The sequence below is a fragment of the Xiphophorus hellerii genome, chromosome 6, assembly GCF_003331165.1.
Source record: "Xiphophorus hellerii strain 12219 chromosome 6, Xiphophorus_hellerii-4.1, whole genome shotgun sequence".
Taxonomy (NCBI): domain Eukaryota; kingdom Metazoa; phylum Chordata; class Actinopteri; order Cyprinodontiformes; family Poeciliidae; genus Xiphophorus; species Xiphophorus hellerii.
Window position 1 is genome coordinate 18,364,165 of NC_045677.1, and position 15,973 is coordinate 18,380,137.

General features: G+C 39.4%; 1 protein-coding gene across 1 annotated transcript in view; it reads left to right on the plus strand.

The window, feature by feature from the left end:
* Positions 1–15,973, plus strand: part of obscnb (obscurin, cytoskeletal calmodulin and titin-interacting RhoGEF b) — a 58,988-nt gene that overhangs the window by 20,838 nt on the left and 22,177 nt on the right. Inside the window, 26 exon segments of the mRNA XM_032565936.1 lie at positions 1,732–2,001; positions 2,099–2,365; positions 2,449–2,715; positions 3,108–3,374; positions 3,453–3,722; positions 3,872–4,141; positions 4,657–4,923; positions 5,382–5,648; positions 5,849–6,115; positions 6,333–6,599; positions 6,860–7,126; positions 7,344–7,610; positions 7,836–8,102; positions 8,694–8,768; positions 9,193–9,255; positions 9,614–9,709; positions 10,265–10,327; positions 11,585–11,851; positions 11,992–12,258; positions 12,632–12,898; positions 13,138–13,157; positions 13,270–13,540; positions 14,721–14,987; positions 15,167–15,300; positions 15,302–15,446; positions 15,711–15,968. Coding sequence (XP_032421827.1) covers positions 1,732–2,001; positions 2,099–2,365; positions 2,449–2,715; positions 3,108–3,374; positions 3,453–3,722; positions 3,872–4,141; positions 4,657–4,923; positions 5,382–5,648; positions 5,849–6,115; positions 6,333–6,599; positions 6,860–7,126; positions 7,344–7,610; positions 7,836–8,102; positions 8,694–8,768; positions 9,193–9,255; positions 9,614–9,709; positions 10,265–10,327; positions 11,585–11,851; positions 11,992–12,258; positions 12,632–12,898; positions 13,138–13,157; positions 13,270–13,540; positions 14,721–14,987; positions 15,167–15,300; positions 15,302–15,446; positions 15,711–15,968 — 5,673 coding nt within the window.

Here is a 15,973-nt window from a genome sequence, read left to right on the forward strand (position 1 = left end):
ATAGATAGCCCACTACACCTAGGCCCTAGCACCAGAGAAATCAAGGTGACGTTCCAGGTAAGGACTGGTCTTAAATTAGACATCGAAATTACAGTTCTGAGCCCTCTGATTTATGGTTTTGTTATGCAACTGTTGGAACACAAAATCCCACTTCATTGGAGGGAAAGAAGTTGGAGCTGGTGTGATGCAGAGCAATAAAATCTGGATAATGTACGTCTCTGCACACAGCATTTGATCTGGAGCCTCACCCCTGGAGAGATACTAGAAAGGATACCGTAACAAAACCTGGATGTGCTCCTAGGAGATTTTTATGCTGTTGTGGGTGATGATGGAATCACCTAGAGGTGCTTAATTGGAAGAAATTGCTTAGCTGTTCTGAATCCAAGTGGTATTTTAACACTATGTTTTAGCACAAGATATTCCACATTGGGACTTGGTACTTATGGTCAAATGAAGATCATCTTAACTGATATCTACTGTACCTGATAATGAATTGGATCAGGTGGTGAGGCAGGCTCCTGAACAGACCAAGGAAACCAAAACAAATGGTGAGATCTTTGAATTTACAGCTCATATTCCTATTGAGGGATCACACTTCTCAGTCTCCTTTGAAAATCTTACTCTAAGGATGCTCGGCGTACCTTACTTCAAGAGAAGCATTAGGGTTTTTTTCCCTCTGCATCAGCAGACTAGTAGACCTTCCTGTAGTTCCCTGTAGGGCATCTTATGAGTGGTTGTATAATCCTTGTAATATCAATCTCTTCACAAATTTGAGTTTGATCCAAGTGTACATTGGGCTCCACCAGCGGAGCCTTTCCTTGTAAATCCTGTGGTATTCATAGAACCTCTGGATCTTCTTGTTACCATTTGCGAATGGTGAGGTTGTGGTGGTATGTTCATTTCATGACCATTAGTGGGCACTGGAGTGGTTCACACCTGAACACTAGGTGCACGGATAAGAGTCAGCTCGTCTAACTCTAGGGACATGGTTCTAAATTGGGAAAAGGTGGACTGGTCCCTCCTGACCAGATATCTGTTGCAAATACAGGAGCTCAAGTATCTCAGTGACTTGTTGTAATAGAAAAATGGGCTAGGAGACGAAAAGGAGAGTTCGGAGAAGAGCCCCTACTGTTTGGCAGTGAAAGAATCTAATGGAAGTAGTTTGGGGATCTGGTCAGAATGCCCTTGGGGATCTCTTTTTTAGGGTTTTCAGACATGTCCCACTGCTAGGATAGCCTGAGAAAAATCCAGAACTTGTGGGGTGGACCTTCTTCCCTGAGAAAACCATTGAATCCCTCAATTTGAGCCATAGTATGCTGTCGGAGAGAGGGATGTCATGATTATGCCCTGGACCTGTTGGCCCCTTGATCCAATCTTAAATAAACAGAAAACAATAGGTAGTTTGATAGCGAAATATAGTAAGAGAATGAGATGAAGCAGTACTGTCTAAAAATAACTTCAAGTAGTTTCCAGAATAAATTACTACTCAAAAGATCAGCAAAATATCTGAGTGTGTAGAGAGACATACAGCCAGGTGACTTTTTAGATATGTGGTTATTGGACAAATGTCAGTAAATTAAATTTTGATCATTGTTTTTGTGCTAGTCAAATTACATAAATGGCCATTATTGGGTCATATAACTAATAAAATATTCTACAAATATCTGTTACCTTGCGAATAATGGATGCAATTTGCAGTTTCTTACTTTGATGTTTTTGTGATTCTTACAGAACAGTCTATCAGTATTGTTCGGGAACTCAGTTCAGTTGAGGTGACGGAACCCTTTGCAGCTGTTTTTGAAGTTGAAGTCAGTATGGAATTAGTGAAACCTCCGATTTGGACTTTGAATGGAGTTCCTGTGCAGGAGGGTGTTGATGTTGAGATGGAGAAAGAAGGCACCATGCATCGTCTCACTTTTAAAAAGACCAAAGCATCAATGACTGGACCAGTTCAATTCACTGCAGGGAAAAGCAAATCTCTTGCTCAGCTTACAGTCAAAGGTGAATACTTTTTTTCAGGCTCACACAACAATTGGGTATATTTTGGGTATATTTTCTGTATTAATACTGTTGTTATCATACTTTTCTGTATGTTTAGAGCGCCCACTTGAGATCACTGAGCATATCAAAGATATAAAGGCAAATGAAAAAAGCTCTGCTGCACTTGCTTGCAAATTTTCTGCCACACCTAAAGAAGTGAAGTGGTTCAAAGGTCAGGTTCTTCTGGCAGCATCAGATAAATACAACATAAGACAAGATGCTGCAAGGGCTCAACTTACTGTTCAAAAGTTGACTGAAGAAGACAGTGGGGAGTACCGCTGTCAGTCAGGTCCTGCTGAAACCAAAGGGACTCTAACTGTTGAAGGTATGATTTATAGTTCATGGAAAACTGCATACTCACATAACTTATATTGATATTAAAACTACTTTCTTGTTTTAACTTCTCAGTCCGAGAAATAAAGATCACCAAGCATCTAGCTGACACAGAAGTTGATGAAGACAGCGATGCAATGTTCACATGTGAGATCAACTGCACTGATGAAGATGCACAGTGGCTTCTTAATGAGAAGGTCCTGTTCACCAATGAGGTGAACACCATCACACATGAGGGTAAGGTCCACAAGCTCAGGCTGAAGAACTTGGCGCCTCAGGATGGGGGAACTATCACCTTTCAAGTACGCAAAGTGAAAGAATCTGTCACACTGAAGGTTAAAGGTAAGCAATGCCATTCGCTGTCTTTTAATAACTGGCCTCAAACTTCCTGGTTACCTAAATTAATTTACTGCTCAAAAACATATAATTGCAGTGCCTTGCAAAAGTACTCAAAGTATTTTGGAACTTTATAAAATTTTGTCACTTGCAACCACAAACAGTATGTCTATATATTTTCTTGGGATTTTATGTGATAGAACAACAAAAGTATTTTTGTAGTTTACTCTAGTATTCCTAAATAAATGCCAGTTTAACAAATTGCCCACAGAGGTAAATATACCTATGTGTAATATAAACTCAGTATATACGTAGATGCTAGTGTTTGGACTTCATCTTCATATAGTGTATAGAAATAAATGTAGCTGTTAATTTCTCCCACCTTTCTTAACCTGCAGAGAAAAGAGCTGTGTTCCTCAAGTCACTAGACGATGTCACAGGAGAGGAGAAAGGCATGATAACTTTGACATGTGAAGCAAACAAGCCAAGAGTTTCTCCTATATGGAGAAAAGAGGATAAAGTGTTAAAAGCTGGACCAAAATATGAGCTCCTTCACACGGGCAAGTCTTTGGGATTGATTGTTAAGGATGTGACCAAGGAAGATGCTGGAGAATACAGTTGTGATCTTGGCACAGAAGTCACAAAGGCAAAGGTCACTGTAAGAGGTGAGTACCCTTTTAGGTAAGCAATTTAGAGTTAAAGTGAAGGGGAAAAAAAATAAAACTGTTTCTTTCCTATCCTAGAAATTGGTATCGGTATCACAAAAAAACTGAAATCTGTTGTGGTGAATGAAGGAGACACATGCAGCTTTGAGTGCATTCTGTCACGCGAGAGCATTGATGACTGCTTGTGGTCTGTTAACGGCAAACCCATTAAAAATGGAGGTCGCTTTAAGATCTCCAGTCAGGGGCGGAAGTACACTCTGACCCTAAAGGATGTGACCCCTGCTGATGCTGGTGAGGTGGTCTTCAGCATTAAAGACCTGAGCTCCAAAGCAACACTAAAAGTTGAAGGTAAGTCAACTCATAAATTTTGAATGTATCAGAATAGTTCTCACATAGCTTATCTCCATCTCTGTTCAATTGCTATTCAGAATTGGTGATTAAAATAGAGGCATACATACCAAAATAAGTCATCTTAACATTGTGTTTCCATGGCACAGGAAAAGCTTCATCTCTATCAAATGGGCTTCAGAATGTTTCTGTTGTGTGTGGCGAAGACGCTGTTTTTGCCTGTGAGGTTACACAGGCTAGTTTTACTGTAAAGTGGGCCAAAGATGGTAAAGCCATCAGAACAAGCAAGAAGTATGAGATCAGTCAACAGGAGAAGCTCATGAAGCTGACCATTCACAATGTGTCTGCTGAAGATTCTGGGGAGTACAGCTGTGAAGTTGTTGGAGGTGCAACCACAAGAGCCAAACTGGAAATTAAGGGTAAGGATGAAATGTATACACTTTATGACCTATCTTTTTACATATGTAGTCACAGCTGGCCAACTTACTATTTATTTATTTATTCCAAACTGGAAATAAAACCTATCCTCCTTATATGTTATCTGAATATTCAAAAGAAGAAATATTCACAATAAACCACTTTCAGTAGCAGTTTAATATCAAACTGTAATATAAAAATAACAAAATAATTACACATTTAAAGTTCAGATTCTCCTTTTTTTCTTCCTGAGTATTTCTTTCTGTGAACTCATAGAGATTTGTACATGTTAATAACATTACCTTTAGACACACACACGTTTTACATTTAATTTATTAAGAATATTCAGTACATTCACTTTAACACATTGCTGCTAAACATTATAGTCCGACATGAGATCAGACAATTTTCTTTCTTTTTCCAGCCATATATTGAACATTGGTGTTCCCCAAAAATATATAACAAACCAATGGGATGATTGTTACTCTCTAAACTGTAGCAATTTTACTTTTACCAGAACCGATCCATAAATTCACTAAAGTGCTTGAGGACATCCAAGCAGATGAGCGGACCTCTGTGACCTTACGTTGCGAAACGGCACAAACTCCATCCGCGGTGACGTGGCTGAAAGGCCACACAGAGCTCAGGGCTGGAGGTCAGTACGAGATGTCCCAGAAGGAGAAGGTCCTAACTCTCATCATTAAACACCTGGAGGAGAAGGATACTGACATCTACACATGTGACGTGGGCACTGCTAAAAGCATGGCAAAGGTGACTGTGAAAGGTGAGAAATTAGAAATATGTAAGGAACTGAAAACTTCACTTTCAATTCCACCCCAACCTGACTTAACAAAAAATTTAATAAATGTCATTCCCTCTTAATTCACATTGGATGACTCATAAGCTATATTGAGTTTTATTATTTTGTTCTCCAACTAAAACATTAATTAATCTCAAACCTGCTGCCTCCAATATCCAGTGGAGGAAATGACCAGAACATTTTATACCAAGAGAAAAACATATCTCAGGTGTAACCTTTGTATACTTAAAATTGTGAATTTAGTGATGTAGAGGAGGGAGATTCTCCTTGTTTCTGTGGAGACCAGACAACTTTTGCTAATCTAAAAATGGTGGTATGAAATCATATCTTCGTTATCAGAGGTAGTCAAAAAACACCAAAGCTTTGAAGTTTTCTTATTATTTGTGTCAAATTTTGCTGTTATATAAAACCCACTTGTGCAGCATTGCCATCGACATTTGTGAAAAAGTTGGAGAGCCAGGAGGCTGAGGAAGGAGCCAGTGTTACTTTGCATTGTGAGCTCTCCAGACCTGGTGTCTCCGTGGAGTGGAAGAAAGGAACACAGATTCTGAAGTCTGGAGAGAAGTACCAGATGAAGCAAAAGGCCTCTGTGAATGAACTAATTATTAGCAAGGTGGTGCCAGAAGACAGTGGAGATTACAGCTGTTTGTCTGGAGACCAGAAGACCACAGCCAACCTCAAGATCAAGGGTAGGAGAAGGATTTTTTGAGTTCCTTTCAACGAGTTTTTGTGTGTTTGTGGTTTTTGTTGTAGATCTTGTCTGTAATTGATGTGTGAAACAGTCCGTATTAGACCTATTTGTTCAGTATAGGTGTATTTTGTGCTTTTTTGTGTACTATTTGTTGTAGCAAGAATACCACTGACTATGTTACAACTAATGACCATGCAGCCCAAAAAGTGATCTTCAAACAGAAGTTGGAGAACCAGGAGGCTGAGGAAGGAGCCAGTGTTACTTTACATTGTGAGCTTTCCAAACCTGGAGTCTCCGTCCAATGGAAGAAGGGAACACAGGTCCTGAAGTCTGGAGAGAAGTACCAGATGAAGCAGAATGCCTCTGTGAATGAACTCATTATAAGCAAGGTGGTGCCAGAAGACAGTGCAGACTACAGCTGTGACTGTGGAGACCAGAAGACCACAGCCAACCTCAAGATCAAGGGTAGGAGGAGGATTCATAGTTAGTTTATTACAACAAGGTTTTTTTGAGTGTGTATTTCTTTCATGTATGTATTTAAGGCTGTTTGTTGGAGTTGCCATCAATGTGGGCAAACTGTCAGTGTAAGCCCTGGTTGTTCAGCTTTCTTGTGATTTGTGCTTGTTTATGTGAAATCTGCTGTGACATACCATTGATTGTGTAATAACTAATGACCACACAGCCCGACCGGTGACCTTCAAACAGAAGTTGGAGAGCCAAGAGGCTGAGGAAGGAGCCAGTGTGACTTTGCGTTGTGAGCTCTCCAAACCTGGAGTCCCTGTGGAGTGGAAGAAGGGATCACAGGTCCTGAAGTCTGGAGAGAAGTACCAGATGAAGCAGAAGGCTTCTGTGAATGAACTTGTTATTAGCAAACTATTGCCAGAAGACAGTGGTGACTACAGCTGTGTGTGTGGAGACCAGAAGACCTCAGCCAGCCTCAAAATCAAGGGTAGGAGGAGGATTTATTGTCAGTTGATTTCAACTGTTATTACTTTTTCGATTGATTTTTTTTATGTATGTATTTAATGTTGTGTGTTGTAGATCTTGTCTGTCATCAAAGTGTGCAAACTGTCAGACTAAGGCATGGTTGTTCAGCTTTGTTTTGAATTGTGCTTGTTTATTTGCTGTGACAATTGTGCTTGTCACAGCAAATTATGTAAAATTTGCTGTGGCATACTATTGATTGTGTAACAACTAATAACCATGCAGCAGAACCAGCGATCTTCAAACAGAAGTTGGAGAGCCAGGAGGCTGAAGAGGGAACCGCTGTTACTTTACGCTGTGAGCTCTCTAAAACTGGAATCCATGTGGAGTGGAAAAAGGGAACACAGGTCCTGAAGTCTGGAGAGAAGTACCAGATGAAACAGAAGGCCTCTGTGAATGAACTCATTATTAGCAAAGTGGTACAAGAAGACAGTGGAGACTACGGCTGTGTCTGTGGAGACCAGAAGACCACAGCCAACCTCAAGATCAAGGGTAGGAGGAGGATTTATTATCAGTTTTATTACAACTAGTTATTTTGAGTGTCTTTTTCTTTTATATATGTGTTAAAGGTTGTTTGTTGGAGTTGCCATCAATGTGGGCAAACTGTCAGTGTAAGCCCTGGTTGTTCAGCTTTCTTGTGATTTGTGCTTGTTTATGTGAAATTTGCTGTGACATACCATTGATTGTGTAATAACTAATGACCACACAGCCCGACCGGTGACCTTCAAACAGAAGTTGGAGAGCCAAGAGGCTGAGGAAGGAGCCAGTGTGACTTTGCGTTGTGAGCTCTCCAAACCTGGAGTCCCTGTGGAGTGGAAGAAGGGATCACAGGTCCTGAAGTCTGGAGAGAAGTACCAGATGAAGCAGAAGGCTTCTGCGAATGAACTTGTTATTAGCAAACTATTGCCAGAAGACAGTGGTGACTACAGCTGTGTGTGTGGAGACCAGAAGACCTCAGCCAGCCTCAAAATCAAGGGTAGGAGGAGGATTTATTGTCAGTTTTATTACAACTAGTTATTTTGAGTGTCTTTTTCTTTTATATATGTGTTTAAGGTTGTTGGTTGGAGTTCCCGTCTGTCATCAAAGTGTGTTAACTGTTAATGTTAGTCCTGGGTGTTCAGCTGAGTTGTACTGTATGCCTGTTTATGTTCTGTTTGTTGTGGTATATCATTTCACAAAATACCAACTAATAACCATGCAGCCCAACCAGTGACCTTCAAACAGAAGTTGGAGAGTCAAGAGGCTGAAGAGGGAGCCAGTGTTACTTTGCGTTGTGAACTCTCCAAACCTGGAGTTTTTGTGGAGTGGAAGAAGGGATCACAGGCTCTGAAGTCTGGAGAGAAGTACCAGATAAAGCAGAAGGCCTCTGTGAATGAACTCATTATTAACAAATTGGTGCCAGAAGACAGTGGAGATTACAGCTGTTTGTGTGGAGACCAGAAGACCACAGCCAACCTAAAGATCAAGGGTAGGAAGAGGATTTATTTGAAACCTAACAAAGCAAATGTATTTGTTTGCCATGTGCAGAACTGAAGTTTCATTGATAGACCGATTTTTTGTATGAAATTTATAGTGTCAGTGTTTAGAATCTGCTCTGTAGCTTTTTTAATTTGTTAAGTTGCTCTTATGTTTGGTTGTGTTGTTTAATTTTGTGTGCTTGCCTTATGTTCCTCTTGTGTGTGGCTGACATGTCAAATTCTTGAGTTTTTTGTGACATTATGTGTTTTACTGTGGTGAACTCACCATTATGACAATTTGTATGATTTTGTTTTGACTAAAACATTGTGCAACACTTGTATGGCATTACAATTCTGGAGTTAATTCCACAAATTAACAAAGTATTTTTCTTCTTTCTGTTATTTGCTGTTGGTATATTTCCAAACTTATCACTTGTTTTTTTTTTGTTTTTTTTTTTAGTATTCTGTGCAATTAAGCTGCTCAGTTGTTTTGTTTGCCTTTCATTTTTGAATGTTTCCTTCTGTTGTTTTGTATTTAGTTCATGAACTCATATGAATAATCTGATATGTTACGGCACACTGACTGCATTATTTTCTTTCAGCTGTGAAGCTGTCTCCGCCTCCTTCTGCTGCTAAACCAGAACCCAAAACTCAGGAGACCAAAGAAAAAACTGAAGGTAGGTAAGAAAATATGGTTGGGTGATTCTGAGCTGTATGTTTTGTTCAGTTGAATAATTGTGTCTTTGTTGTTGAGTCTTCCTTTAAATTGTATTTTTGACTTGCCTGTACTGTCTATAATAGATGTAAGCTCAAATTAAATGTATACAAAGTGTATATTCCTGTATAGTCAATTTCTTTTAGTTTAAATTTGAAGTTATTGTGCTGCTTCCTGAGTTAAGTGCTTGCAAATCACTGATAAAAGCAGACTGAGGATAAAGCATCTAAACTTTAGCCTTGCAGGCTAATATTTTTTACAATCTCAGAGTATGGCTGTTTCTGTTGTATCATTCTGTTATTTTGTTTTAGTAAAGTGTTGTTTGTTGGAAAGCAAAAGTTTAAAGAACTTATAGTGTGACTATTTTTGTCGCACTTGCATTGCAGTCAAGGTGAGTGAAGTTAAAAGCATTGAACAGAAGAAGCAGGAGATAAATGAAACTATAGAAGGTAACATTCTTAAGATTTTCACCTTTGTTTGTTGTCTTGAGAAATGTTCTACATGTTCAAATTAAAACGTGTTGCTTTGTAACTTGGCTGTTTCACATGATGTCTCATTTCCAGGCTACATATGCTTTTTGAATTGCTCACTTTCAAATACCTAGCGTGTATTTATTTCATGTTTTCAGCTCATAGATCCACAGGTTTCTGCACTCTCAAGGTTGTTTTGTTTCTTGCACGGAGGCTGACTGTTGATATGAAATAGTATTTGCATCTATCGGCCGTGTTTCTCCAATGACCAGACTTGAGTGCTTCATGCAGCTCGTGTATTTTTATATAAAATTACAATTGTGCCCAATTATTGTAGCTGTGAACCTACCGTCTACTGGTGAAGCCCCTACACCACAACCACTGAAAGAGAAAAATCAGAGAAGCTCAAGAGAATTTGATATGGAACATGAAGGTAATATGACTAGCTTGTTCGTATCTGTTGGATACTGTGAGAGTCTTTGTTGAAAAATATTTTTGGTGTAAATAAGATGTTTAAAATTTGTCCAAAGGTGGAAAACATATAATTGTTGTTCAATTTAGCCTCAGAGAAAAGGTGTTGTTTTCTTCTTTAGTGTTTGTATTTCATCAGTATTTTACTGTTTTGTTTCAATTCTATGTCCAATTTGTAGTGCTGCATGGCATGCTGGCAATACTGTCTGCTTTTCGCAGTGATTTGAATTTGGTATGAATTTTGCTTTCCAATTTAAATTTGAATTTGGTAGATTCGAAAGAGGAGCCTATGATATTTTAACATATATTTATTAGCTTTCCCTTTTCCTAGAGATTTTGTACACTTTACAGTCTGCATTAAACAAAAGAACATCTGTGTTTAGGGCAGAGTTGTGAGCTAGTAACATTAAACTGTGCATTGTTATTGACTGTGTCTGGTCTCCTGGCTCCATGCTGGTGTTGTATTTGGTTCAGTAAACTCATCTCTGTAAGATTGTGAGATTATTGTTGTGTTTAGTCCTAGGTGAGAAGACTGTTAAACAAGCTGCTCAGAGTGAAGAGACCAAAATCCAGGCACAAGGTAGCTCCTGACTCATGTTTCCACATCAAACTTTGGTGCTACGTTTATGTCAGTTTGTTTTTGAGCGATTTGGGGATGTCTTGTATGCTGGGATGGCAGGGACATACTGAGTCACTACTTTACAGTTCTAGGTTTTGTTACAATTAGAGCTGCATGTCTGCTTGGCTTTGTCTATGTCATGTTTCACGGTGTGAAAGGTGTGTACATAGTGATGTGCTGTGTCAGTCTTCTGCTACAGATAGCCTTTTGTATGTAGGCCTTAAAGCTTTCTGTGTTGCAGTGCAGCACAAAATTTATGAAACTTTATGAGCATTCCCTCCTCCTGGATGAGGATATGATGATAGTGTGTTGTTGACTTTACAAGAATACCTCATACTGCTCATGCATGTAGTGACAATGGAGAGGAAAACTCCCCATTAAACCTCCCGCAGAATCTGCCTCAGTACCGGTGGCCATCTGCCACGATCGACTGGGGGTTTGAGAAGATAGAGCAGTGTACACAAGAACATCCAGAAGAACTAATGTAGGAGTACTTTCTATGTTAATGAATAGTAACATTTTAATAACAAGAGTGGAAAGACATTTAGTTGTTGGAAGCGTTATCTCAGTCAATGCCCCCTGCTGGATAACCTAACCACTTAGAATGAGGTATGAGTGAAGTCAGAGCCCTGGAAAACTATTTTTCTTAATGCAGTTTGTTTTTGCTAGATCTTGATTGATCTGCTTGAACCCCTCACCTGTTTTCTTCAATATTGAAACACTTGCTTGAAAATGTAAAAACTTTATCCTACTCCCCATCACATTCCTTTTTGTATCTAATGCTCTTGTCCTAAAGTATGATTTTGTTTTCTCTGACATGTTAAAAAACACACTTTTGTTGCTTTCATTTGAATGCATACATCTGAAATAACATAGAATGTGTAGTACTGACACTTAGTGGTCTAAACTGGTACTGCCAGTCTCATGTCGACCCTGAGGAGATGAAATTATGGGTGGGTGGAGTGCTTTTTCATCATTGTGTTTTCTACTTAGTTGTTTATGTGGATTGTCTGTGGGGTATTTGGTATAGCCCATGAAGGCTAAGTCTGCTTGATGGACAAAGGTGTATTGGTTGTACATGTCTGTATTTAAAAACAGTTGTTTTCTAAAAATGTAATCTTCGTAAGACACCTAATAAAAAAGACTGGTTTGTTAGCATATGTCTTGTGTTTTCAAAACATCAAACTCAATATTTTATGTAAATCATTGATTCCTCAGTTGTTCAAGTCGTATGCAATAAAGACCTGGAAAGCTGTGTATCAGAGGAGGGAGCAAGCATTACTCTGCACTGTGAGCTTTCTAAACCCGGAGTCCCTGTACAGTGGAAGAAAGGGCCTGAAGTCTTGAGTCATGGAGAAAAGTACCAGTTGAAACAAACTGGATTACGTTACGAGCTACAGATCTTTGATTTGACTCCTCAAGACACAGGAACCTATTCGTGCTGCTCAGAAGACATATTAAGCTCTGCATCTCTTGTTGTGAATGGTACGGTGCAGACCATCTTCTTTACCGTCCATCAAGTCTGTCTTTTCACATCCGTATTAATTTCTCCTCCCATCAATTTACCTCTTCATTTCTTGTCTTTACTTTTCAAATAACTACTTATTGTTCTTATTGTTCTTCAGCCTCCCCGGTGTTTTTCAAACGCGAGTTGGAATGTCAGACTGTGGAAGAAGGCCAGAGTGCCACATTACAGTGTGAGCTTTCCAAGTTGGGTGTTTCTTTGGAATGGAGGAAAGGAGAACTTGGCCTTTGCCCTTGTGGAAAATATGAAATTAGACAAACAGAGAACCTGGCTACTCTAATAATCCATGATGTAGAACCAGAGGACTCTGGAAGTTACACTTGTGACACTGGTGAACATCAAAGCACTGCAAATCTGTCTGTGAAGGGTATGTTTACAACCTGTTTGTATCCAAATAGCTTGAGTGGGCTCTTCCTTTGTCTCTGAAAATTTGAGTCAATCAGGATCTAAGCTCAAGATCCGAACTTTTGTGACACGTTGTCTCTGGTGCTTACTTTTCTATGTTCTTTAGAGCCTTGAAAAAGTATTAACATCCTGTTATTTGATAGACCAGGGATCAGACTGGTTATGTGATAGACCAATAAAATACACATAAGATTGTGGTTCTAAGTTGACAAAATGGGAAAGAATAGTTTCACAATGCACTGATAGTGACTTTAAGGAGTGATGAAATAAAAATTTTACTTGTGCTCTTATTTCTTCTTAACTTTGATAATTTTAATTTCTTGAATTTCCCACAGCCAAACCTGTCCTTTTCAAAACTAAGCTACAAAACCTGGAAAGACAGGAAGGTGAGTCTGTTAGCTTTTGCTGTGAGATCACCAAACTGGGAGCCAGTGTGGTCTGGAGGTGTGGTGACAAGGTGCTGACAGCCAGTAGCAAATACCAACTGAAGCAGGAAGGGACTGTGGTCCAGCTTGTTGTCTATAAGCTGCAGCTAAGCGATGCAGGAGAATACTCCTGTGATACAGGCTTCCAGAAGACTTCAGCAACCCTTAATGTTAATGGTAGGATTTCTTTTTATGCATCACCCTGACAACCACCTTTTACATTCCCTATCATGTTGTCTTGTTTGGAATTTCCTCTCTAAGAAAAGTTATTTTTTGAGACCTTTTTTCAATGCACGTTAATTTTGCAAATTAGGTTTTATTCTTGCACATTTCCTAACAACTCCTCCAGCTCTTCACACAATTTGACATTGAACTGGAACACTTGTCACTTTTTGTGGTGCTCCATCCTTCCTAAGCATTGACACACCAGAATGCTGTTTTTCTTCACTTGATGATTTCAATAACAGCTAAGCGGAAATCTTTAAAGTTTATTGCAATCTGCAGTTTCAACTTTTCAATATCTGTGTGCTGTTGCAATGTCTCTGTAGCTGCCTGAGGTTCTGATTTTGAAGTTCTTGGAGAGCTGTGTTGTTCATGAGGGGGAAGATGTCCACTTTGAGTGTCAGCTTTCTCATGAGGAGACTCCACAGATACAGTGGAAACTCCAGGATGTCCCTCTGCAAAATAATGAAATGAATCTGATAAGGTCTGAGGGCCGGGTGCACAGCCTCACACTTAGAGGTGTCACAGCCTCCGACTCTGGAACAGTCACTTTCACTGTAGGAAACCACACCTCCACTGCTTCTCTCACAGTCAGAGGTAAGAAAGGCAGATATAGTTTTAAGAATTAAAACAGAATGTTCTAATCCACATTGTTTCCTTCATCGTTATCATTTGGACCTTTCTCCAATGTTCTCCATCTTTATTATTGTGAGAGATATTGTTGATCAATTACTACAAGAGCTCTTCAACCTGATAGCCATTTCCTTTTCTGTAATATCTCCTTCTTTTTCATATTTCTAAAATGTTCACTCTTTCACATAGATTCTCCTAGTATCTCCGCAGTTATTGACCCACTTGCATACCTGGAAAAGTGTGTGAGAGGGAGCAGTTAGCGTTTCACAGCTCGCCAGTTAAACGGGATTTCTTTTTTTTTTTTTTTTAACAAAAGCAAAATGATTATGCAGTGGACATTTTAAACTGTTTTTAGCATCCAGCGTGTTTAGTGAGGATAGCATTATTAAGAAAAGTCTCTGACTGTGCTTCTTGCTGAGTGACCTGAAACCTTTCCTCACCTGTCAGATGTCTAAAGATTTGCCAGAATGTTCTAATCCACATTGTTGCACGACTGAGATAATTAAAATTGAGAAACTTATTTTTTTCACATAATTTTAGCTTCCTGTCAACAGATTCAGCACTGAAGAGTGGTGTTGTCATATCCTGTTAGTGCTAACATATGCTCCATTTACCAACCTGTAAAAGAAGGGATTTTTCATTTCTGATAACCAGTTGTGTTCCATGAAATGTAAAGTGGTCAATTTCAGAAACTCAGTTGATTTTGAACTGGGTCAACAGCCTGGGGTAAATACAGGTTTATATGTTAACAGTGTGATGATCCTGTGTCCATCACAACATTCTTGAACTAACACCTGTTAAAATTAAGGGTGAACAGAAAATGGATGGATGTACACTCATGATAAATAAAGCATTTGGACTATGTCTTTATATTTTAGCTAATTTTATTTTGTTCAAAGACCAGGTCCACCAGTTTATGGTTCCCTTCTAAACAACCAAGTTTTGTTTTCTGAGACCTCTTTTCATGTTCTGTCTTAGTGTGTTGTTATGCTATGTCATCTTCTGTGTTATGCATGTTGTTTGTTGCTTTTTGGTACAGTCTATACCTTATGTATTCATGGTGTGTTACATGGAGGCCATATTCACCTCCTAAAACTTAAAAAGCCTTATAATGCTCATCTTCTTTAACTGGTCTTTCTGGCAGTGCCACCAATATCCTTTAAAAAGGAGCTGGAAAGCCAAGAGGCCAGAGAGGGAGGAGAGACCACACTGTCCTGCGAGACATCAAGCCCTGACTGTAAGGTGACTTGGTGGAAGGGCTCAACTGTCCTCTCTCAGGGAGAGAAGTACACCATTCAGCAGAGAGCTACCACTCACAGCCTGGTGATACACAAGCTGGTCAAGGAGGATAGTGGTGAATATACATGTGACACAGGAGACAAGAAATGCACTGCTAGGCTGACTATTAAAGGTAACAACTTCACCTTATTATCTGCCATTTTACAGAGTTAGTATGTACAGGAGGGTCCTTTCAGGTTATTTAAATGTAAAACAGGGACCTTGTATACTCAGTGCTAAACTAACATTTAGAAAGTGATGCTCTATGAAAGATCCGTTTGACCTCACTTTTCACTTCACATTCACTCTCAGAGCATGTTCGCATTGTCCGTGAGCTCCATGATGTTACTGTGACCACTGGTCAGGACGCCATCTTTGAGGTCGAGCTGTCAGCATGTAGGCGTCACTCATGGGGAATGGTGGCTTGGAGACAACCTCCTTCAAAATAATGATCTGAATCAAATGAGCGTTCAGGGCAGAGTTCACCGACTGGCTCTGAAGATGGTAACCACAGATGAGTCAGGTGATGTTGCCTTTGTCGTTGGTGAGGAGAAGAGTGTGGCTTGTCTTCTGGTCGAGGAGAAACCCAAAGGTAAAATAGATGACGTTGTATCTCTAGCGTTTTATTGCCCAGAAACATCTTCATCAACAATTAAACAGATTTTTTTCATTTTAGTCCTTTTCATTATCATTAGCATTACCACTCACAATAATTATTCATTTTATAAAACGTAATGTCAGCAAAGCACAGAAAATATATAACTTAATGCTAATGCTATGTAAGTCAGAGTTAGAACAAGAACTCTAAAAAAAGACATATCACTGCAATTGAACTTTATGTTTCCTATATTTACAGTGGTAATATTAGAGAAACCTCATAATGCTGCAGCAGTAGAGGGAGAAATCGTCACACTCAGTTGCTCCATCTCCGACTCCAATGCCTCTCTCACGTGGATGAGGAACAATGTGCCAATCCAAGCTGGTATAAAGTATGACCTGAAGAAGAACGGTGCTTTGCATCAGCTCCGAATTCACAACCTGGTCCCAGAGGATTCAGGAATATACATCTGTGATACTGGAGATGCACAGTGTGAAGTTACTTTAACTGTGCAAGGTAAA